General features: G+C 44.4%; 1 protein-coding gene across 1 annotated transcript in view; it reads right to left on the bottom strand.

Moving 5' to 3' along the window:
- Positions 1 to 2155: 2155 nt before the first annotated feature.
- The window catches only part of LOC147453335 (uncharacterized protein At4g37920-like), a 104037-nt gene continuing 83025 nt past the window's right edge, over positions 2156 to 23167 (bottom strand). Inside the window, exons 5-6 of the mRNA XM_086518729.1 lie at positions 3111 to 3298; positions 2156 to 3033 (exon numbers count right to left, since the gene is read on the bottom strand). Coding sequence (XP_086374855.1) covers positions 2874 to 3033; positions 3111 to 3298 — 348 coding nt within the window. The 3' untranslated portion in view covers positions 2156 to 2873. The remainder of the gene's footprint in view (positions 3034 to 3110; positions 3299 to 23167) is intronic.

Genomic DNA, 23167 nt, shown 5'->3' with positions numbered 1-23167 from the left:
TGGAGATGGTCTCTACACATTGCAATTACTGCCCAAAAAGAAACAATGGGGGTGATCTGAAAAACGCTGATGAACTGGGCAAAAACTCTAAGAATGTGCTATGCTATGATTGCAAGCCAAGGCCAGATTTCCCCCCAAGGCCCCTCCTCTAGGCTCTATTGCAATATATATTGTAGAGGTGACCCCCTTGCACATATGTATGCCCATAGGTTGGCTGCCTGACCCACTCCTCTAACCCCATGACCCTAGAAAATAGGGATAAAATAGGAGAGAATGGTAAAGAAGGCATCGGGTGCCCATAGGGCTCAGGGGAAGAAATACCGGCAAGGCTGGGAAAAATACCTTCAGCCTGTAGACGCCTAATGGCCATGGAACCAACCCAACACCCAAGGGTAAACATGACTAAACACAACTAGACATGAGAAACCTACCTTACACTGGCTAGACGCGACCACAAAACAATCCCCATTGCTTGACTCCTATCCCTAGGAGAAACTAGGACCAACTGGAAAAATGCAGAGAGATGTCTGAACTCTAATAGTAAGAGCATTACGCTTACAAATTATGAAGGAGAAGGTGGATTGTGATGCTCTCAACTCTTTTCTCAAAGAGGAGGAAGCTTTCTTAGTCTCCCAAGGCACTTGCTACATTGCAAACTAAAAGGAAATCATGGATCCATTGTTACAAGTGTGGAAAGCGTAGTCATTTGTCTTTGAATTGTAAATCCAAAGGCAAAGGCAAATCTTGCAAAAGGAAAAAGGCAAAGGCAAACTTGATGAGGACAGCAGTGATAGTGATTCTACCAAAGAATCAACGAAGTCTATCTGTGTGGCACATACTACAATGATGAACGTTCTCTCTTTATTTTGTTGGTGGTTTCCGTAACATGCTTCAGTCAAATAGAGGCATGTGAGCGATAGAGAGAGGCAAGTGATGCTCCCAACACTTGAATTGGAGCCGTGTGGAGAGTTCATCATTGGTGTTGGAACCCATGTGTTGAGTTCAAAGCACATGCATCTAGCAAGGAGCCAACATGGTGTTCACAAAACACTATGAATGTGTTGCAGACAATTTACTATTGTTGGTGAGATTATGGGCAAGGTGTGTCAATCTTGAAAACCTTGGACGTGATGTGGTCATAGTTCACGAATGGGGAGTTCTGGATGTGGTGTGATCTACAATTCAACTTTCTATGAGGCAACTAGTGTTCAAAATGGCATTCGTTTTGCTGATAGGGTTGTGGTTGCAAATCTGAGGTGAATTTGGTAGGGACGTACTATTGGGGTGTCCATGGTAGCGTCTGTCAACTTGGTTTTCCGACATATGCTTGGGGAGGTCACTCTATGCATACCTTTCCACAACATGTGGGTTCAATGCCTAATTTTAAAATCCCTTATCTATTAAGTTTTCATGAATAAAACAAATGCTTTTCCAATTTAAATTGTGTTCTAGGTATTCTTCTACCTATGGAATGTGTAAAATTTGAGATCATATAACCCGTTCTATTGGATTCATGTGATATGTTACTTATTTTTTGAGTGACCCCCTTGACTACATATTTCCACTATGAGCTACATAGAGGGTGTTAAAAGTTTATTCATCTCAAGTGAATGCACAATGCGATCCATTTATTTAATTTGTCACTTTAGGTATTTATTTTACTTATTTGACTAACTTTGGGTCTAACAATTCTTGAGAGGGGTAGGTATATAAGAAGCACTCTTTTTGCCATTGTAAAATCATCTACTTCATTGCCTTGATCGTTTGATCGAGCACCTCTTTCTTTCTCATGAATTGTCTTTATCTCTACGCTTCTGCATTGTCAACTTAGATAGTAACCATTGCTATTGTTGGGCTCACAAATTGGACATTGGATAGTGCAGGGGGCAAAGCTAAGGAACAAATTTTTCTTACTGTGGCATTATGTTAGTCTTCACAAGGTGCATGTACTAGCAAGAAGTATACTCCCAAAGACAAAAGGCCACTACTAGTGTCAACAACGGTGCTACTATGGGACAATTCGCAACCTAGTGTGTGGGGTAAGATTCTAAAACATCCTAATGTTGCTTTAATTTAAAACAACGAAGTTCACTTGCAATTTTGTACCTTGTCCCACCATGCAAGAAATGTAGTTGAGCATATGGAGGACTTCTAGTAGGACAAAATTTCTTAATTGTATCAGTCAAAAGCAAAGACGGTCTTATTACATCCACCTTAAGTCCTAAAACCTTGTTTTATATTCCAAACATTTATGGTCCCTACTTTCGTCTCTCAGAACAAAGAGACCTGTGTAGGTGAAGATAAACTTCAGAGTCAAAAAGAGACTCCATAGCATGAGTGAAAATGTACCACGTGTAGTTTCCTCATCTCTTGTACTACATGAGGACTTCCATGACTCCTTTGCCACATACTATGCCAAAACCTTCAGGAAAAGCTGTATGAATTTTTCTAATGTTGTAAACATCAAGGCAAGCACCTCCCTCAACATGTCGTTTAAACAGAGGTGATCCGTCGCAGAAACCACTTTTACCATTAGCCATTGGTCATAAGCTTCGACATGTGCACCAGCATCAGATCATTTGGCGAATCAAGTTCGTACATCTACTTTCTCTGGCTGAGAAAAAGGTAGGAATGTCTTTGGGCACCCAAGAACCCTCATCCATTGGACAGGGCCTAATGCTTTCATAACATCCTTTTCCCACAAGTAATCTTCCTTATTTACAAAGGGATTTCACATTTACTTTTTATGCTTCTGTATCCATCTCTTTGTAATGCACCTCTTTTGCTGCTTCCACACCTGGTTGGCTGCATAGCTGACAACTCATTCTTGCTAATGAAGCCGGGAGTCCTTCCCTCCAGTAGAAGCTAGAAAATCACAAAAACTGGTCTTCTATGGTTCTCTTCAGAGTTTCTAGCCGCTTGATAGTTGCTGGGCTCATCAACTCCTGGGCCGACTTCATCAAGCTATTCTTCTGGTTGTTGTAGTAGGCATTGAGCACGACCATGATCCAGTTATGCAGCTGTTCAGGTGTCCTGTGAACCAAACGAAACAGTCAATCACCCAGCTATACTTCAAAACAAGTTCGACTTTATCCCAAACACTATCTTACGTGTATAAAAGATCGACATCTTTTCCTTCCAGTTCAGCTCCCGGAGAAAACGCATCAGTAAGAGCAGCAAACTGCTCTTTGGGATCTTCCAAAGTAAGGACGTGCCTCAAGATCCGCACTTCTTTAGGTACAAGTCTCTGCATATTTCCTCGAGCTATCGTGTAGAGGTAGTACAATATGTCTTTGACCTGTAATCAAGAAGCATACATGTGGTGTTCATGTTAATACTGTACAATTGTAATTTTCAAGACTCGACCTATTCAAGCCCCAAAACATACAACTCAATTCCAGATGTGAAACAGACAAACAGTCATGTCCAATGCTCTGCTTCAAAATTTGAATTAATCCTCACAAGCATATCACTCAAGCTCATCACTAAGAGACTAATGGGACAAATACATACAAATGTCTCTAGCCAAATACAAGATTTCAAGGAAAAAACCTAAAAAGACATAGGACAATATACATGATTAATGGGGGAGCCTAGGTGTAGAAAGACAACAATACGTCAATGGCGATAGCTAGAAACTTTCAGTCTGTGTGACAGGCTTGTCTGGCACCAAAACAATCTGCACCCCATCTGCATGCTGATTCCCGGCCACACTTTCCCTTGCTGCACAGTGCCTGCCCTGAAGTTGTTCCTATAACAGCGCCCGTTGTTCCCCCCAACCCCACCCGGCAGGCCACTGCTGCCAGCCCAGCACCCCTTCAGCAGCGATCACCGTGTGAGGATTCTAGGTGCTAATCCTTAAACTCATGATTAAGACTTCAAAAACTTGAACTATACTCAGAAACAAGACTTAGCAGACTCTGTGTTTGATTGATTGATTGTGTGATACAAGGGCTCCTTACATAGGAGACGAAGAGACATAAATGAAAAGACACATCTCTTGGTGAAGAGACATGACTTTAAACGTAAAGACACATCCTTTCGGCGAAGAGCTGCAACCATTGGGCGAAGAGTCGCACCAGTAGAGCGAAGGGGTGTGACCACTCGTCGAAGGAGTGTGGCTTTTGACGAAGAGGCACGTCTCTTGAGCGAAGGGTCGTCACCATCCAAGCACAGGGGTCCTCCTTGGCATGGCACTTCGCGTATCTGCAACTAGGAGTAGATGTATTGCTGTTAACATAGTCACAATCGTGACATTCCCTCCGTCTTTAAATAAAACCCAGGGTAGTTGAAGAAACTGCGGGAGAAGGAAATGTATTGTTGTTGTGCTTCTGCATCCAAAGCTCTTTCTGTTAAGTCCCATGTCAAGGCACTGTTATTGACCATGACTATTTTGCCAAACAGAAAACTGATCATATCTGCAACTTGATAAGTGCCTTTGTCAAAGTCATTTGTAACTTCGAGCTTTGTCCAATAAAAGATTGAATATGTATTTGCTTCGAGTGAAATTATTGGTAAGCTGCCTTGAGTTTTCTAATGAGTGATGACCACTGGTTGGAAATCTGTAAGGTATTCCATGGGTTTGTCTGGAACAGTAAAATCCTCCTGAAGGGATGTCGTAGACAGAGTAGTGTTTGGAGGTATATCCATTTGTAAAGGTTTATCAATAGAACAAGTTGTGTCCAAAGATTCAATTGCAGCGACTGAAGTCGTGCTGCAAGAGTCTGTAATTAAGTCATGCTCTGTACTTTTTGAGGTAAGGATTGAAATCTTCAAGTTTGAAGAAGAATCTTCATTCACCATAGCATCTGGTATCTGTTTAGAGACAGAGACTGTGTTCAGCAAGGGCGGTGACGAGGTGAATTTTCCTGCCTGGATCACGGCCAAAGAAGGGGTTATGTGCTTGTTGGTTGTCACATAAGAACTGGAATCTTCTGAATCTTCAGCTTTCTCAGTGGGTATTAAGGCTTCCAATTGACAAGGGGAAGGTTGAGGAAGTTGTTGCCTCTTAGACCTCTGAACGATCCTCTTGCACAAGGAAAGGATCAATAAATCTGTAACTGTACCACCATCAGACAAGAAAGACTTAAATGTAGGCATGGCTCGCAAGGGGAAACTTGTCCAGCATCGCAGCGTTCATGGCCGAGTGCTCGACTAGGGTCGGATACATGTGCCACTAAGTAAACCCATCTTGATATCGTTGATGATCCTTTAGAAGCTTCATGTTGTTGCTTTTGTTGCTGATGATTCCAATAAGAAGTTTGAAAGTTTGATGCTTAGAATTGTAACATTTCCAAGAATATACATGCTGAGACTTTTGCTGCTCGCACGAAGGTACTTTGCGTCTAGTTGTCTCTGAGAAACCATGCTTTGGGTGACAAAATTTCGGTTCCGAAGGCTTATGTTTAAGTGGTTCTTTCTGGTCGGCCATTGAAGCGTCGAAAGAAGATGCATGTATAGTCCAACAAGCTGTTGGGTGACTTCGAGAAGAGGTTTGTATTTGCATCTGATCCAAGCGAGTGTGAATCGATGCGAGGCTTGATGAAATTGCTACAATCTCCTTTTTGAACCAGGCCGGTTTTAGGAGGTTTCTCCACTCTTGATCATATTCTGACACTCAGAGCCATCATTAAGGAGGGCAGGTCACATGGAAGACGGATTCATTGTAGCTTTGTGAATTTTCGCAAAGCATTTGACATGGTACCGAGAGCTCGATCGATGCACAGACTGCAGGAGAGGGGGGTGCCCATTGTGTTGATTTGGGGGATTATGCCTCTATACAGACCAGTGATATACGCACCCCGGAGGGGATACTTGATCAATTCACTCCATCATTGAGGTCAAACAAGGTTGCCCATTGTCTCCTACTCTAATTGGTATGTATGTTGATGAGGTGTCTAATTACGTTGACAGGGAGGGTGATAGAGGTGCCCAACTGGCACGGATGTGGATCCCATTTTTGTTGTATGCTAATGATATTGTGTTGATCTCTGACTCACCAGAGGGTATGCAGCGACAGTTGGATGCATTACACAATTTTGCAGAGGATAGTGGATTGTCTGTAAACCTTGGTAAAACGAAGGTTATGATAATTAACACCACACCACAGTGGATCAAAAGATCAGCACCGACTTTCACATATGGTAAAGAGATTAGACTATACAAATGCATACACTTACCTTGGGTTGTCTTCATTGGGCCAAGGTTTTCTTTGGAGAGAGCAGCAGAGACTAGAATGACTAGAGCTTATGCTGCTGTAAGGTGCAGCGGAAGTGAAAGTTGAACTTTGCTCAAGATGAGTGCTCTGAACTGTGCTCAAGGTCCCTTTTACTTATGGAAGGGAGAGCCTTCCATTCTTAATGAGAGAGTGCAATGAACACAAACAAAATGAATGGACACTATGAATGGAAGTGCATGAGACTGAGAGATAGAGAAGAGAATACGACACCAGAGACGTTGTAAAACCCTCCTCTGAAGGCCCCACTCTCTATGGCGAGAGCGGTCTACTTATGATTGCACAAATCTCTACAATGCTTGGACTTGCCGACGATGAAGACGACGACGAGACGGGCTGAAACCTGAGAATACTAATCGCTGAAATCTGCAAATCTTTATCTGCTGAATTATGACTATGTCGGTGATGACAGCAATGACAACAATACGACGACAACGTGCTGAAAACGGAGATGCTGAAATCTGCGTTTTCCGGGCTGAATCTGCAAACTTCGATAGATCCCACCGTGCGGCGAAGAACTGCTACAAGAAGGTGAGATCTGCAAGGTTCGAGACTTCTTCTGCGATGTCTGACTACTGAAAACTGAAAACGCTGATGCTTCTTGGTGTTCCGTCGCGGTGAAACTGCAAAACGCTATGCTGATGCAAAAACGCTAGGGCTGAAAATGGTCCTGCTGCTGCTGGTTGTCCTACAAGTGCAAAACACTAGGCTTCTTGAGTGGTCTTGCTGCTGCCGGGGCTGATCTTTTGTGTAACAAACGCCAAGCTGCCTGTGGATGAAAAACGCTAGGTCCTTGCAGACTCAAAAACGCTAGCTTTGCTGATGTGGGGTTCTTGCTGAGAAGTTTCCTGTTGAGCAAGGTGCTCTTGCTGCCTCTTCTACCAGAAAGTGCTAGCGCTAGGTTTTTATTTATACAAACTTAACAAAATTGCCCTACCTACTTTCCAATAAAAGTCACTTAAAAATAATAAGTGAAAAATGCGAAAATAGGGAAAATAGGTCTATGCACTGTAAAAATGCTACTGATGGGATCTGACTGGAATCTAATGGTCATGATGTGTGCAACCAGAGGATATGCATCTAACCTAAGTGTCTAGACATGCACGGTCTGCGAACAGACTCACAAAAGTGTCAGATAACTTCCTATTCTAGACTAACTTGACTGAACTGAACCTTGGTCATGCTGTACCTTGTCTGAACTGAACCTTGTCCACGAACACATAGGGTTGGATGTGTCACGTGACATCCCCTCCTTTTCAAAGTGAGGTACTGGTACCGAACTGTATGGCGTCGAGGGAGATCGCCAATAGCATCCGGAATCCTGGAAGGGACTCTTCGCCGGCCCACTCTGATGTGTGGGTCGTGCGGTACTTGAACTTCATAAAGGTCTGCAACGCTTGCTTCTTTAGGCCGCGCCGAAAGCGACACACAGTCTTCTAAGGCTCCTTCGATGCTTCAACGTCGTCTAGAATCATGCCTCTTTATCTCCATGGCTGAAATTTCCTGAAACCACTTCCAACACAAAACCATGAACATACCTATTCCATGTAAAGTGATTGGAAAAAATCTCATCTTCCTAAAAGACTGTGCATGCAATGTAGATGAACAAATAGACGGAGTGTCAAACCGTTCACCACACACAAGCAAACAATGAGATCGAATCTTGTCTTTCTGATCTAAATCAATCAACTGTGGCAAATCACAACGGAAATGCCCATACTTGGTGCTTATACTTTCTTATGCTCTTTCTACGACTGTGTCATGCCAAGGAAGAGACATGGAATGTGAATTCCTTGAATGCAAACATTTCATCTTTTCATGAATCATCCGCATAATTCGTGCTCATTCATGAGTGAAACGTGCTCAACATACAATATGTTATGCCTATGAAAAGGGATCACATAAACACGTTGACTAAAATACAGGAAACGATCACGAATGAAACATTCGAACAATGCGTGCTGACTAATCTTGCAAACACATAATACTTCCTGTGGGGGTTTTTTGGACCTAGGCTCGAGAGCCAAGATTGGTTCTTTCTGAGGGGGTTCTTTGGACCTCGACTCGAGAGCCAAGATCGGTGCTTCGTGATTGATGATCGCTGCAATGAGGTTAGCTTCACTAGAGAAAGTATATACTAACACATCATCCTTGTGAACAATTACATCATCTTCATGCAAATCATCATGCTTGTGAGAAATCACATCTTGATCGTGCAAATCATCATGCGTATCGTTGTCATGCAATTCATCATGCTTGTCATTATCATTCAAACCATCATGCAAATCCTGTGTATCATGTTTTGGAGAAGAATACACATGTTTTGGAGAAGAAGAGACTGAGAGAGTCTCCTTCTCCTGAATCCATTCAATCTTTGCTTGCACATTAGAAATGAGAGATGGAGAATGAATCACTTGCTCTCCACGAATGACAATGGGAGAGTCACTTTTGGCATTGAAAGTGAACGTATTTTCTGCCCAATCAATGAGAGGATTATGCTCACGAAACCATCAAATGCCCAAAATCATATCACATCCTGAGAGAAGAGAGACTACAAATTTTCTTCGGAAAGCAGCTTGTCGAACTGTAAACAACACATCAAGGCACTCTTTCGTAATGAGAAAGTTCGTACCGGGAGCGAAGCCAGAGACCTTGAGAGGAGATTTCTGACTAACCTCTAGGCGGGCTCTCTCAACAAGAGTGGGACTAATCACATCATGCATACTACCTGGTTCAAACAATATGACAAAACGCTGCCCCGTCATATGACCATAACATTTAATGAGAGACTCGTCAATGGAAGGGTCATGAGAAACTTGGGGCACACTCGTGTTCTCATTTATTGCATTGACAGAGGAAATGGGTTTTGTGGGCTCTTTAGATTCATTCAATTCAAGCTTAGGACATGTTCTTTTTATGTGACCCTTAATGTGACAATAAAAACAACGACCTTCCTTAGAATAAGAACTTTGCTCTTCCGACGTGATGTATCCTCCTAAAATTCCTCGTGCTACCTTTTCATCTGCAATGAGCTTAGGTTTAGCAATTGTTTTAGCTTTACCCTTAGGTTCACTTTGAAGATCTTTTCTGAGAGACAATTGGAAGATTGGTTAGAAGAGTTACCGTTCTTACCATTCTTACCGTTCTTACCATTCTGAAGGTTCTGAGAAGTCTGAGAGGTACTTGTCGACATCCTCTTTTTCTAAGGCTTTCCCTTGTTGTGCTTCATCTCCTGTGCGAGAGCAATCGCTACCGCCTTGTTGAGATCCATTGGATCGAGCACCTTGACATCATACTTGATATACTCGTCCAATCCATAAAGGAATGCCTCTTTGCGCTCATCATCCGACTTGCGTAATTGGGTACCTAGCTGCAAAACACGATTAGAGAAAGACATAACTGGTATACCATTTTGCTTGAGAGCGCGCCAATCGTTCTTCAATCGTGCGAGGTACTGAGGTGGCATAAACCGCGCCTTGAGCTTGTCTTGGAAATCAGCTCAATTGAAGAAAAGAAGCGTGAATTTGTCGGCTTCCTCTAGGTGCGCGGCTAACAGTGCCTCTTGCCATGCGTGGTACCAATTGATGGCATCACCGGCAAAGTACCTTAGCTGCCGTCAAAACCTTGCTATTTCCTGTCTTCTTAGTTGTCGCAAAATAAGCATTAAATTGATGCAACCAAGAATGAATAACCGTAGCATCCATCTTACCATCATACTTACTGAACAGGATCTTCTCTGTGACTGGGTTGTTGGAGTCCGAATCGCGGCTTGAGCCACTTGAGGAACTACCAACATCTTTAGCTGGTTCGAACTTCGAGGCAAGAACCTATCGAACCAATTCTTGCGTGCGGAGGTCTCTCTGAACCTCACGATCGGCCTCGAAGGCCGCTCGTCTTGCTTTGGCTTCCTCCTTTCTTTGTGCTTTTCTTTCTTTTCGTGCATCGCGCTTGCGTTCCAAAGCAATGCGAGTCGCTTCTTGTTGTTCAGCTTTTCTTTCTAGTTGTGCCATCGCAACGCGATTCGTTTCTTGTTGTTGTGCCATCATCTCAAACATCGACTTGACCATCGCCTCCATAGGATTTGATGCAACTCGTGGCGTAGATGGGAAAGAGGGAGGGTCGGAAAAACCTCCTGGTGGGAAAAATTCTTCGTCGCCTCTCTCATGCTCATCACCTCCAAGCGAAGTATCCATTCCGCTTCAAGTGATGATCATACACTATGATCTTGGGTTCTTAAGTTCACGAGGAACTTAGGTTCTTGTGCGTCTTGGGTTCTTGAGGGTCTTGAGTTCTTGAGGTTCTTGAGGTTCTTCTTTCGCTTGCAATCTGTGTTAGAGAAGGATCTTCTCTTCACCCAAGTTCTACTCTTTTCCGCGGGCGCACCCCTTGGCGGTCTTGCGCTCATACCAAGGTTGCTTTTTCCCACCTCACGTTGGTTGGCCGGCTGCTAAGTGCACAGTCCGCTATCAATGAGTGAAAAGAGGCACAAGGGGAGGCTGGACAAGCCCTTCTTTCTTGGGTTTCTTGTCACTCTTCAAAAACACGATTAGGAATCGACACGCCCAAGCGAACGTGGGTTCGTGCGACCTCAATAAGCAAAAAAATAATAAAATTCTGTGGTTCTTGTGGTTCTTTCCTTGAGTGATACAGAACACTGTCAAAGCTCTGATACCAATGTAAGGTGCAGCGGAAGTGAAAGTTGAACTTTGCTCAAGATGAGTGCTCCGAACTGTGCTCAAGGTTCCTTTACTTATGGAAGGAAGAGCCTTCCATTCTTAATGAGAGAGTGCAATCAACACAAACAAAATGAATGGACACTGTGAATGGAAGTGCATGAGACTGAGAGATAGAGAAGAGAATAAGACACCAGAGACATTGTAAAACCCTCCTCCGAAGGCCCCATTCTCTATGGCGAGAGCGGTCTACTTATGACTGCACAAATCTCTACAATACTTGGACTTGCCGACGATGTCGACGACGATGAAGACGACGACGAGACGGGCTGAAACCTGAGAATACTAATGGCTGAAATCTGCAAATCTTTATCTGCTGAATTCTGACTCTTATGTCGGTGATGACGGCGATGACGACGATACGACGACGCCGCGCTGAAAACGCAGATGCTGAAATCTGTGTTTTCTGGGCTGAATCTGCAAACTTCGATGAATCCCACTGTGCGGCGAGGAACTGCTGCGAGAAGGTGAGATCTGCGAGGTTAGGGACTTCTTCTACGATGTCTGACTGCTGAAAACTGAAAACGCTGATGCTTCTTGGTGTTCCGTCGCGGTGAAACTGCAAAACGCTATGCTGATGCAAAAACGCTAGGGTTGAAAATGGTCCTACTGCTGTCAGTTGTCCTCCAAGTGCAAAACGCTAGGCTTCTTGATTGGTCTTGCTGATGCCGGGGCTGATCTGTTGTGTAACAAACGCCAAGCTGCCTGTGGATGAAAAACGCTAGGTCCTTGCAGATGCAAAAACGCTAGTTGTGCTGATGTGGGGGTTCTTGTTGAAAAGTTGCATGTTGAGCAAGGTGCTCCTGCTGCCTCTTCTGCCAGAAAGTGCTAGCGCTAGGTTTTTATTTATACAAACTTAACAAAATTCCCCTACCTACTTTCCAACAAAAGTCACTTAGAAATAATAAGTGAAAAATGTAAAAAATAGGGAAAATAGGTCTATGCACTGTAAAAATGCTACTGATGGGATCTGACTGGAATCTAATGGTCATGCTGTGTGCAACCAGAGGATATGCATCTAACCTAAGTGTCTGGACATGCACGGTCTGCGAACAGACTCACAAAAGTGCCAGATCACTTCCTATTCTAGACTGACTTGACAAAACTGAACCCTGGTCATGTTGTAGCTTGTCCACGGACACATAGGGTTGGATGTGTCACGTGCCAGCTGCCTTGGGAGGCTTGGAGAGGATGTGTTCATAGGTTCAGTTCCAAGAACCTCGAACAAAGTTATGGCTCTTTGATACTTTAGTAGCCTCAGCTATGTTATATGGTGTGCAAATATAGGACCTTCTATAGGACACGATGGTTGGAGAGACTCCGAGACGTATGGAGAGGCCCTTGGTATCTACGATCTCTCGACTTATCAGAGCCAAGGCCTCTGTACCCCACGCTATCATTCGAGCAGAGCTAGCTGCCCCTCTTATGGAGATTGTGGCGCTTACCAGATCAGTCTGCTTTGTGCACAGCTTGTGGGATACTACTAGAGACAGATATGCTAGACTGGCCCTTGAGTCTTCCACATGGTTAGCTCTTCAAGGGGACACTTCATGCTGGTATGCATACATGACATCATGGTTTCAGACACATGGGTTTACCATGAACAGGCTGCCCCCTTTCCCGTACTCTCTTCACGCACCCTCGATGTCTCTTACACGGGTGGAGATTACTAGACTCATTCGTCAGGACGTAATCTAGCTGGATACCAAGAGGACATGGATAGACCTGCCATGGGAGTTGGGCACAAAGATGGCTTTCTATAGAGAGCATCTTCTCCACCTCACAGGAGATGGGTTTGTGATTCGACCCAGCTACATGGACACACGTCTCATGGTTTGCGGTGTGCCATTGTTCAGATACGCCCATCCTCACATCAGCTGGAGATTGAGAGTGGTAAATTCAGAGGGATACCAACAGAGGACAGAATATACCACTTATGCCAGCTAGAGCCAAAGACAGAGCTACATTACATATGTCGTTGCACAATGTACTCTAAGATACGGGGGCGTTTCCACTGCTTATTAAGAGAGGGGTCTGGTCCTTTCTCTAGGGTCGTGAGTTATGAGAATCAGAGATGTCTTGGGCTATATCTACTTCTGAGTTACACAGATATAGAGACACTTTACTAGGGAGAGCTAGATAGAGACAGTCCCAGAGACAAATTACAGATTTCTTTTCACTAGATATGGGACAGCTAGAGGAGCAACCATCAATGCAGAGCTCGGCCCACACTCATTCGACCACTACCGGACTCTCATCGACCAAGCACTGGAGCTACGAAGATACAGACGGCCACAAAACGAAAATGAGTCGTAACTGATGTGATTAGAGAGTTAATTACAAGAGAGATTAGAGAGAGATTAACACTAGTGCTAATAGCAAATCATAATTAGATTAAGAGAAAATGCTACATGCAAATGGTGGGTACAAAGTAGGTGTAAATGATGGCTAATGAGTGGATACAAAGTGTGTAGCTTTGGGCTTCTTATATAGAGTTGGGAAAGGGCATCTGGTGACCTAATCAGTCATTGCAATCATGTAGGCTTCCAAAGTAGAGGGTGTTCTCACTTGTGGTGGTGCGGATGTATCACACACCCCAACAAGCCTTCCCGTGTGTGATGTAGTAGCACCCAAATAGTACAAAGTTGTCTTCCCCAGAGAATTGTCAACTGGGTGTAAGAATAGAGTCACAACATTCTCCCCAGAGGATTGTCAACTGGGTGTAGGATCAAAGTGTCCACCTCCCCTAGAGATTTGTAGGCAACTAGGTGGTAGGTCAAATACAAATGGGGCTTTTCTCAAAGGTGAAGTCCTACTGTAAATCTTCAAAGTTTGTGTGAAGCATTGTTGCCGGTGCCGGCTACAAAGTGTCGTTGTTGTTGATGCTTCTCCCCTTCAAATGTGTCGTCAGAATCAAAGCGAGTGCATGGTGTTTGTGGCATGTGCTAGCAGGGCCTTCGATAATCTACAGATTAAATAAGACATACATTTCAAAAGGTTCAAGGTAAAGATGCTTCATGTTACTCATTTTATTCCAACCAATGCTGCAAGAAAGTGCCCTTTGTAGGCCTAAAAAGAACTTCTAGCTACTGGCAGCATAGGCGTGGCCTCTGGCTTTGAGGGTGTTAGGGAACAGGGGACAAGCTTAGAGGGGAACCTTGTTTCCAAAAGAGAGGTTTCAAACAATCAGGACGGCTCAAGACAGGGGGATAGTTGGAATGGAACACCCAAAAATGGGTGTCCCATGTTACTATGATGTCAACTGAAACCGCCCGTGGGGCAGTAGGCTTTGGCTTTTACCCGAAACTCTTTACTTTAGACACACATAAAGAGCACTTTGCAAAAATAACCTACGACGGGAATTAACACTTAAGTACACACGGCTCGAAAACTAGAATGCTCCGAGCAAACGCCCACAACCTATAGGCCCCAAAATTGGCGCCCCTTTCGGTATTTCTTTCTTCTTTAAGAGGGTAAATTACAGAGAAGACTCTTGGGAATCCTTTAACTGTATCCAGCTAGATACCACCAGTTCTGGTAAAATTTCGGCAACATAACAACCCCAAAACTTGCCCGAAATCGATTCCCCTGCTAGAACTCGCTTCCACTGACATAAACCCTCTGATTCCTGCCCAAAAACAGTAAATTCAGCGTGCTGTATTTACTGGTTTTTGCCCTGTTTTCAGCCCTAAACAGTCCCTGAACTGCCCTCTAGCACTGGGACACTATTCCCAAGGGTTCTGGCGTCCGTATGGCTGAAAAACAGTCAAAATACAGCACATAACCAGCGCTGAAATCGCACCTGTACGGTGAGGTTATCACCATAACCGGTGCCTGCTTTTCGAGAAGCAATTAGCAACTCTTGTTCCTGCTCAGGGAGGCTCTTGCCTCAGCATAAACGCATGTAACCACAAGTTGTACATGAGTCAAATGAAGAGCCCTCTTGAGGGGCATCACATTACTACACGTAGGGAAGAGAGAGAGCAGTGTGGGGTGTGCAGGACATGACTTCTTGCACCACATTGTACATGAGAGAGAAAGCTTGTAGTCAATAGCTCTTAACCCGTGGTTGCAGGAGCTTGCAAATGAAGCCTCCCAGCTAGAAATTCAGTGCCACTTCTGCTGCAAGAGGAAAGTGCACCAAAATGTGCCACTTGGCACGGTTACAAGCAACTTCCTGTTTCGGGGTTGCCGCTTGAAAATTCTCGCGACTGGTTGTTCAGTTGACTTTGCAACAGAGTTCTAAAATGTTCCCCTGTCATTCCAGAGGTAATGACGCGAACATATTTCATGGCCCAAAATAGCAGTTCTCTAATTTTTAGGAGATGCTTCCGTTGGGCTCTTATTGGTCCTCTGACCATCTATCCCCATTGGGACCACATCCAAAAAAGCAATGTGGCCCAACTGTTAGGTACTTTCCTTTGGTGACCCCACCTTGGCTTTGTGCCTTTATTGAGTTCACTTCCTGGTATCCACCAACTTGCTAAGTGCGACGAGGGAACCTACATGATCTTGAATTGAGCCTAGACATCCTCTTACTATACAAATTCCAGTGCCGACCAACTTCTTGTTTGCGAGTGAAACTACCGTTCACATTGGCCATACAATGTCCGACCATTTGCAACTTCAAAAAGAGGGTCCCAAAAATAAAACAAAATTCATTGAAAAGAAACCAACAACTAAGGTTAGCGGTTGCCACGTCCTCGTAACATAGTTAACAGTTGCCACCACCTCGTGACACACCCCCCTCTTGAAATCGCAAACCTCCTCGATTGCATAACATAAATACACGCGGTCATCAATAGGTGTATTTTTCCTATTGCCTTCAATAAACAAGTACTATATATTTTTATTTTTACTTGTTTCCCCGAGACCCTTGAAAAGGTGCAAGTGGACATTGCATGGCCAGTGTGAAACGGCTGCGGCCGAATAGGTTTCTCACATCGGGAGTCTGGGACTGGTTGAGCCAGTTAGCACTGAATTCTGATGAGTATGGAAGCATGTGCCCGCCAAACGAAATCTGAGCCACTCGGAAAGTCACTTACAACATTATAAGTGAGTGGGAACTAGGGAATTAACTCAAAGGGGCAAACTGGACACTTGGCAGGAGGAGGTCAATCTGCAGGACACCTCAGCAAGAGGAGGCGCCCAATTTGAGAGAGGGGCTGAATTTTACACATAAGTGATCTACAGTGTGTGTGTGTGTGTGTGTGAGTAGTGGGTGCAGGTCTACAGCTTTAATGGAAAGCTTGCCTTCTCCTCTGTCCCATGTAGCGCAATGACTTTCTCTCTTGCATCTCTCTCTCCCCTTTGACACATATGGTAATGCCCCACTAGTTGGGCTACTCATATGAACATGTACAGTTCTGGGGGTTTATGCGTGTTCGCAAGGCAAGAGCCTTCTGAACAGGAACCGGATTAGCTAATTGCTTATCCCCCACAAGTACGCACAATTCCATCGCGAAAGATTGCGCGTTTGGAGAGTTTTCTTGCGTGAAAACTCGTCCAATTCACAGGGAAATTGTCCCATTGTGTGCGGGAGCCCTTGGGACACGCGTAGGTGTCTTCGCTCTACTAAAAACGATCCGAAACAGGGAATTACAGCCTGCTGTGTTTTTCTGCAGGGTTAGGGTTTCGCACCTAAACTGCAAGGGAACACAGGGGGAGCCTCGTGAGAGCCTTGGGATGCATGTACAGGCTTTTGGGCACCCCGCAGTAAAAAACAGAGAATTACAGCCCGCTGAATTTCTATGACAGCTCACCAGAAAGCTTCCAGATAGCGAGGGAATCCGTCGTAGACAGGTGCTTTTGACCTACAGGGGTTTTTGCGCCGTTATGCTGCCGAAATCAGGTCGAAAACCTGCGTTTTCAGCCCTTGCCATGTTTGAACAGCTTTGTGAAAGCTTGTGCTAAGTGGTCGGATCGTCTACTTTTAATTTGAATAAAGAAATACCGAAAGGGGCGCCAGTCTTTGGGGCCTACAGGGTGTCAGTCTCATGTGCGCAGTGACATTCTAGTAGCTGGACGCAACTGTGTTCTCTTTCCTTCTCAGTGCTCTTTGTAAAGTTAACAAGTAATTGAAATAGTACCGCCCTCTACGTTGTACAGGCCGGTTATATGGTTCCATCAACGGGATAGTCACTTTTTCTTCAAAAAGTGCAGCGTGGATTGTTGTGGGTGAAAGCAACACAGAACTTGTCGTTATGGCAGAGAAGAGAGACCAAGTACCTGAAGAGGGAGCTTCCTCACATGGCACAGAGGAAGTTCCTTCAACTCTTCAAGAAGAGGACAGGTTGTTTAGAACTCAACTGCGTTGCTGCATGGACATGTTTCAACAGTTGGGCTAACAACCCAAGGATGCAGGAGTTCTTACAAGCTCCGACACAGGGTTTTCAGCCTCCTAGACAGGGCATGACTGAGCCGTTGCAAGTAAAGGAGATTTCCAATGCGCAGAGGACTCATGATGCTCGAGGGAAAGCCCATGTGGTTGAGCAACTAGCGGTGTCCAATGATCCAAAGCAACTTGCTTTAGCTGGACAGCAACCGTCTGTGAATGGTCAAGGCCCAAGGGAGCAATGAACAGGCTATGCGTCAGACCCTTCCATTACCTAATACTTATCCTGGTTATTTTGGAGGTAGTTCGGTGTTTCAAGCTATGGTTGGACCTTCCACAGGTTATATGCCAGGGAATGTGTTCGGGACAATGTAAACAGGCATGGGTAACCCTATGTACGCGAACATGGGTGTCCAACCAGGTTTTCAGGGTGCCTATGGCCAGTTTCGAGTGCCTGGAACACAATTTGGTATGGCTGGTTTTTCGCAGCCATACGTACAAAATGCAAATACGACAGGGAAAACAGTTGATGCGAGTGCTGGAATGAACAATCATGGAGCACCACTGTTTCAAGCTTCTGTATATGATAATGTGGCTCCTTTGAGTCAACCTAAGGATTACAAGGAAGGTGGGCAGGAAGTGAAGTTTGAAACTTTCAGAGGAATCGAGGACCAATTGAAGGCTTTGACCTTCATACAACAGTTCGATGTAGCTTATGCTGGAGGAAACTTCACAGAGTCTTCGAAGATACGCAAGGCTTCCACTTTCTTGAAAGGGAATGCGCTTCAATGGTGGACCGCATTGTTGAACCACGGTCAAGCCCCAACAACGTGGGTCCAATTCAAACAACTTTTTGCGCCTGCATGGTTGACAAACACTTTTGAAGTGGATGTGATGACAGAATGGCACGAGTTGAATGCTAAACAGTGTGTGAATCTGGAAGAGTACAATAAACAGTTTTGGCCCGCACTGTTGCCAGTCACTTCTTACAGGTTTGTGCCATTGTCAGAACAGATTGAGAAGTATTGTTGTGGATTGCCCAAGAAAATCAGGGACTACTGCACAAAGACTACTATCATGAATATGTTTCAGTTGATAGAGAATGCAAGAGTGGCCAGCAATCTGTCGAAGGGAGATTCCAATGGATTTAATAGCCACAAGAAAGGGTCCTAGGGCAAACTGTTTTCAGCCAAGGGCAATGTTGCAGCAAAGCCTTCTGAGCCTCCCACAAAGAAGCCCTCCACTGAAGAAGGAGATACGTCAAAGAAGCAGTCTAAATCTTCTTCGGGACGAGGACAAGGGCAAAAAGGGCATTTTTCTGGCAAAACTTTTGAAGAAAGGAAAGCTCTTAGGGAGGCCAAGAAATGCTACATTTGTGAACAGGAGGGACATTTTGCAAATGAATGCCCACAGAAGAAGTCATAGGATAAGGATGACAAGTCAGACCATAAAGGGAAGAAGCCAAATCCAAGTGCAGGACTTGTTCCAGATCTGGTTGGAGACCAACCAAACTCAGATGCCACGGAGCTATACAGAGCTTGGGGCAAAGTTAGAGACCAGACAGTGCTGGTTTTCTTTGATCCAGGAGCCCGTGCAAATTTCATATCACCAGAATTGGCATCAAAGTTGGGCATTCGTGCAGAGGAGATGGGTATCACAGGGGAAGCAGGTTTGGCATGCCCAGGTCATTCAGAGCCTGTTACTCCCATTTTGGGGAAGCTTCGTCTGCACATTCAGAGCTATGTGGATGCGGAAGAATTTCATATTATGCCACTTGAGGGCTGTGATGTGTTACTCGGTATCCCATGGTGTTACAGGTTGCATGCTATGGTGGATACTTACAACAAAAAGATTTCTATGACTCATGTCCTTGATGTAAAGCTTAATGGCGAGTCTGTTCCAGTTGTTTCTGCTTCTGCTATTTCATCTGTAATAAAGAATGATCTTTCTGCGTACTTGTTTTTTGCAAAAGAAGTACCTCAAGTTGTATCTAATTTGTCTACCTTAGATAGAGATAGGTCAACTTTTTTGAGTGGTTTCAGTGATTGTTTTTCGGACTCTTTGGCCGGGGAGTTACCTCCTGAGAGACCTGAGGATCATACCATATGTCACGTGACACATCCCAACCTATGTGTCCGTGGACAAGCTACAGCATGATCAGGGTTCAGTCAATCTAGATTAGAAGTGATCTGGCACTTTTGTGAGTCTATTCGTAGACCGTGCATGCCCAGTCACTTAGTGTAGATGCATATCCTCTGGTTGCACACCGCATAAGCATAAGCATTGTAGACGGCTGGATAATCACCATGTGGGAACGTGTTCTTAGAAGATGGGCAACGAATTACTTAGTAATTACTAGAGTAATTACTACAGTAAACCCGAAGTGTATAAATAGGGCCCATTACATTATTATCGGGTTGGCAATTGTTATCACTTGTATTAGTGCTTTGGGCTATAATTGTACTTGAGCATCAGTGGCAGTATTGTCGGCTGTACTTTCTCTCTGTAATCATATTCGCTGTAATCTTTATCTGTAATCTCAATCATGGTATATATTCCAGTGATACTTACTTCTCGTCCAGTCTTCTGAATCTGAACCTTATTCCAGTCTATAAGTCTGATTCTTATTTCAGTATCCACATTTCAGTCTAGTCTCTGATTTTTGTCCAGTCTGCTGTCTGAAATCTTCCCACACTAGTAGCTGAAATCCTTCAACATTGGAATTCGTTGTCTCAAGAGATCAGCTCTAATTCAATTTTGGCGATCACAGTGGCTCAAGCTGAAGCTCGTTGACTGAAAGACTCTTCTCCCAGTTGAAGTTTTCAGCAATGGCACCAAAATCCAATCGTGGCTGGAAATCTACCATTCGTGTGGACCCCATTACTGAGGAGTCAGGAAGAGAGTCTGACCCCAAGCAAGAGAAAATGACTGACACTGAGGCTCAGGAGGAGCATAGTCAAGCTGATGAGACGCATGACTCACAGCACTCCAGTCATTCTCGACACCGACGAACAGAACGGGAAGCACGAAAGGCAAAGAGTGCCAAGAGTTCTCAGTCTCTCCAGAGAGATGAGCATATCAAGGGCAGAAAAGGAAGTCACCGTACTTCTAGCAGACAAAACAGAGAAGATACTGATACTGAGACAGAGACAGAGATTGATTGGGATGCTGACACTGACAATTGCAAGAAGGCTCCCAAGCATCATTCTGAAGCCAAGAAGAGAAGTGGTGGGATCAGCAGTAAACGAAATGATTACACAGCTTCCCTGAAGATTTCCTTTCCCGTATTCAAAGGAGGGAAAAAGGATGATCTAGATGTTCACATACAAGCTTTCAGGCAGTATGCTGAACTAAAAAACATTGATGAAGATGATTGGGGGAAATATTTTCCACAAACCTTGAAGGAGGCAGCGAGAAAATGGTATTACCATTACCCTGCATGCCAGCTGAGATCATATAACAAATTACTTAAGGCCTTCAGGTTGGAATATTCCGACAATCGAGGGGACGAGGATATTCTCTGTAAATTGGATCAGATCAAACAGAGGAATTTGTCAGTCCGCAGCTATGTAGAAAAGATAAAAGAACTGACCAGGCAGTTGCAAGAACCGCCGTCTGAGAAGAGATTGAGGGTATGGTTTCTGAATGGGTTCAGAAGCAAAAAGCTTAGGGAACAAGAAGTACCGGCCCCTACAAAAAAATTCAATGATCTAGTCCAAAGAGCATTAAAGCCGGAACAGCAGGCTAAGAAAGAGAAGAGCCACAAGAAGCGAAGGACCAGTAGCAGTAGCTCGACTACTGAAGCTTCTAATTCCAGTGCAACGTCCAGCAGCTCCGAGAGCAGCTCCAATGAACGAACAAAGGAGAAATCAAAGAAGGGATCATGGACCAAGAAGATTGAAGAAATGGCTAGGCACATTGTAGAAATTAGCCACACAAGACAGCCGGTCCGAAAGATGGAGACTTGGTGTTCAAGATGTAAATCCAAGGACCACATCTCCACTGAATGTCCACAATGTACCTACTTCAAGGCCTTTGGTCACCTATGGAATAATTGTGGCATCAGAATTCACCATTTTAAGAAAGGAAAGGATCTATCAATGGTTGCCTACACTAAACCAGTGCACGTAGAACCAATCAAAGTAGCTCAAGAGGAAAGACTAGGTACCAGTGGTACTGGTTAAAGACGTGGCAGATACCAACCAGGAATGGGCAGAGGAAGAGGAAGAGGCAACTTCCAGACCAGGAGCATGAATTGCTATACTTGTGGGAAGTATGGTCATTTTGCAGCCCAATGTCCAGATGCCCCGCTAACGACTGCTACTGAGGCTAAGGCACCAGAGCCAGTCCCAATCAGGGTGGTTACCAGCAGCAAGGGGGTAATCATTGAAGAAATTCCAGACATTTCAGAAGTACCAATCAATCTTAACAGCAGCAAGTGGGCTCAACACAGGGAAGTTTGGAAGGCCAAAGGTAAAGAAAAGGTGGTAGATGAGTGGCAAGAGCAACGGGAACTAGCAGCTAAAATCACAGAGGATTTAGCTAAGAAGCTCTCAGAGCAGCCGGAAAGTTCCGAAGCTAGAGTCATTCAGAAGATACCAACCCAATCGACTGATAAAGATCAGTCAGTACCGGCCATGACAGAGACCATGCTGGCTGTAGTACATGGACTAGCTGATGAAATGGGAGTGGAGGGAAAGAGTAGAAGTACTGCTAAAAAAGAATGGCAGTGTGAAGACACCAGTTCTTCAAGCTCTGACAATCAGTCTGACCAAGAGCGAGAGGAAATTCATGTGAAAATTTGTGATAGAATCCAGAAGCTGACTGTAGAGCTGGAGGATATAAGAAAGACCTTGCCTGAGGTGGCCAACTTTATCAGACAACGTAGGAAGACTGAGGCAAAGGCCAGAACAGTGGACCTGACGGCTGTCCGGGATGATGAAGTTCCACTTATTCAGGTAGACTACAAGGTCAAGAAGAAGTGGGAACCTCTCTCAAGAGTCATACTGGATGGAGGAGCAGGAATCAACATAATGGGAGCCCATCTTCAGCAAAGAATGGGTATCACTAACATGAAACCACCACCATTCAAAGTAAGAATGGCAGATCATCGAGTCGTACAGACAATAGGTATGATTGAAAACATGCAGATAAAAGTTGGGAGGGAGAAATTGAAAACCAGTTTCCTAGTCTTAGATGTGCAGGGAGCATATGGAATGCTACTAGGCTGCCAATGGTTAAGAACAGCACATGTTCATGACTATGCAAACCAAACTTTGACCATAGAAGGGGCCAATGGGAGAATCAAAATCCATACTAACAACACCAGGAGCTGGAAAAAGGAACTGAGGCCGAAGGAGTTGTGTCAGAAGTACAGAGCCAAGAAAATTGAACGAATGCTAGCGGCTATGAACATATTTCCTTTAGCAGAAATCGATTTGAATGCAGTCTTGCTGAACAAAGAGCAAGCTGACAAGCAGAAGAGACAATTTCCTGACCAGTTTACTGAAGTCAATGCAAGGGAAAGAACAGTTCAGCTAATTGGGAGAATGGAGGAACCAGCTGATACTGGTATAATGGAAGAACGAGTATGTTTTGAAGAGTACCCACTGGATCAGAATAATGATTCAGAAATGAATGGACCTTCTTGGTACTACGCTGAAGAATCGACCAAACGAAAAGGAGGCGGACCAAACTGGTTGCTTCGAGACGATCAGGAAGTAGAGAAGTGGAACCTGGGATCAGAGGAAAATCCCAGAATGATCAAAGTCAACAAGCACCTCAAACCGGCAATGAAGGAAAAGGCACAGAAAATGTTCTAGAACTATAAAGATGTGTTTGCCTGGGAACATACAGATTTGAAGG

This window comes from Adiantum capillus-veneris, chromosome 8 (assembly GCF_014529385.1).
Source record: "Adiantum capillus-veneris isolate H3 chromosome 8, ASM1452938v2, whole genome shotgun sequence".
Lineage (NCBI taxonomy): Eukaryota > Viridiplantae > Streptophyta > Polypodiopsida > Polypodiales > Pteridaceae > Adiantum > Adiantum capillus-veneris.
Note: the sequence above shows the minus strand (reverse complement) of the source record. Positions and strands in the feature narration are given on the sequence as shown.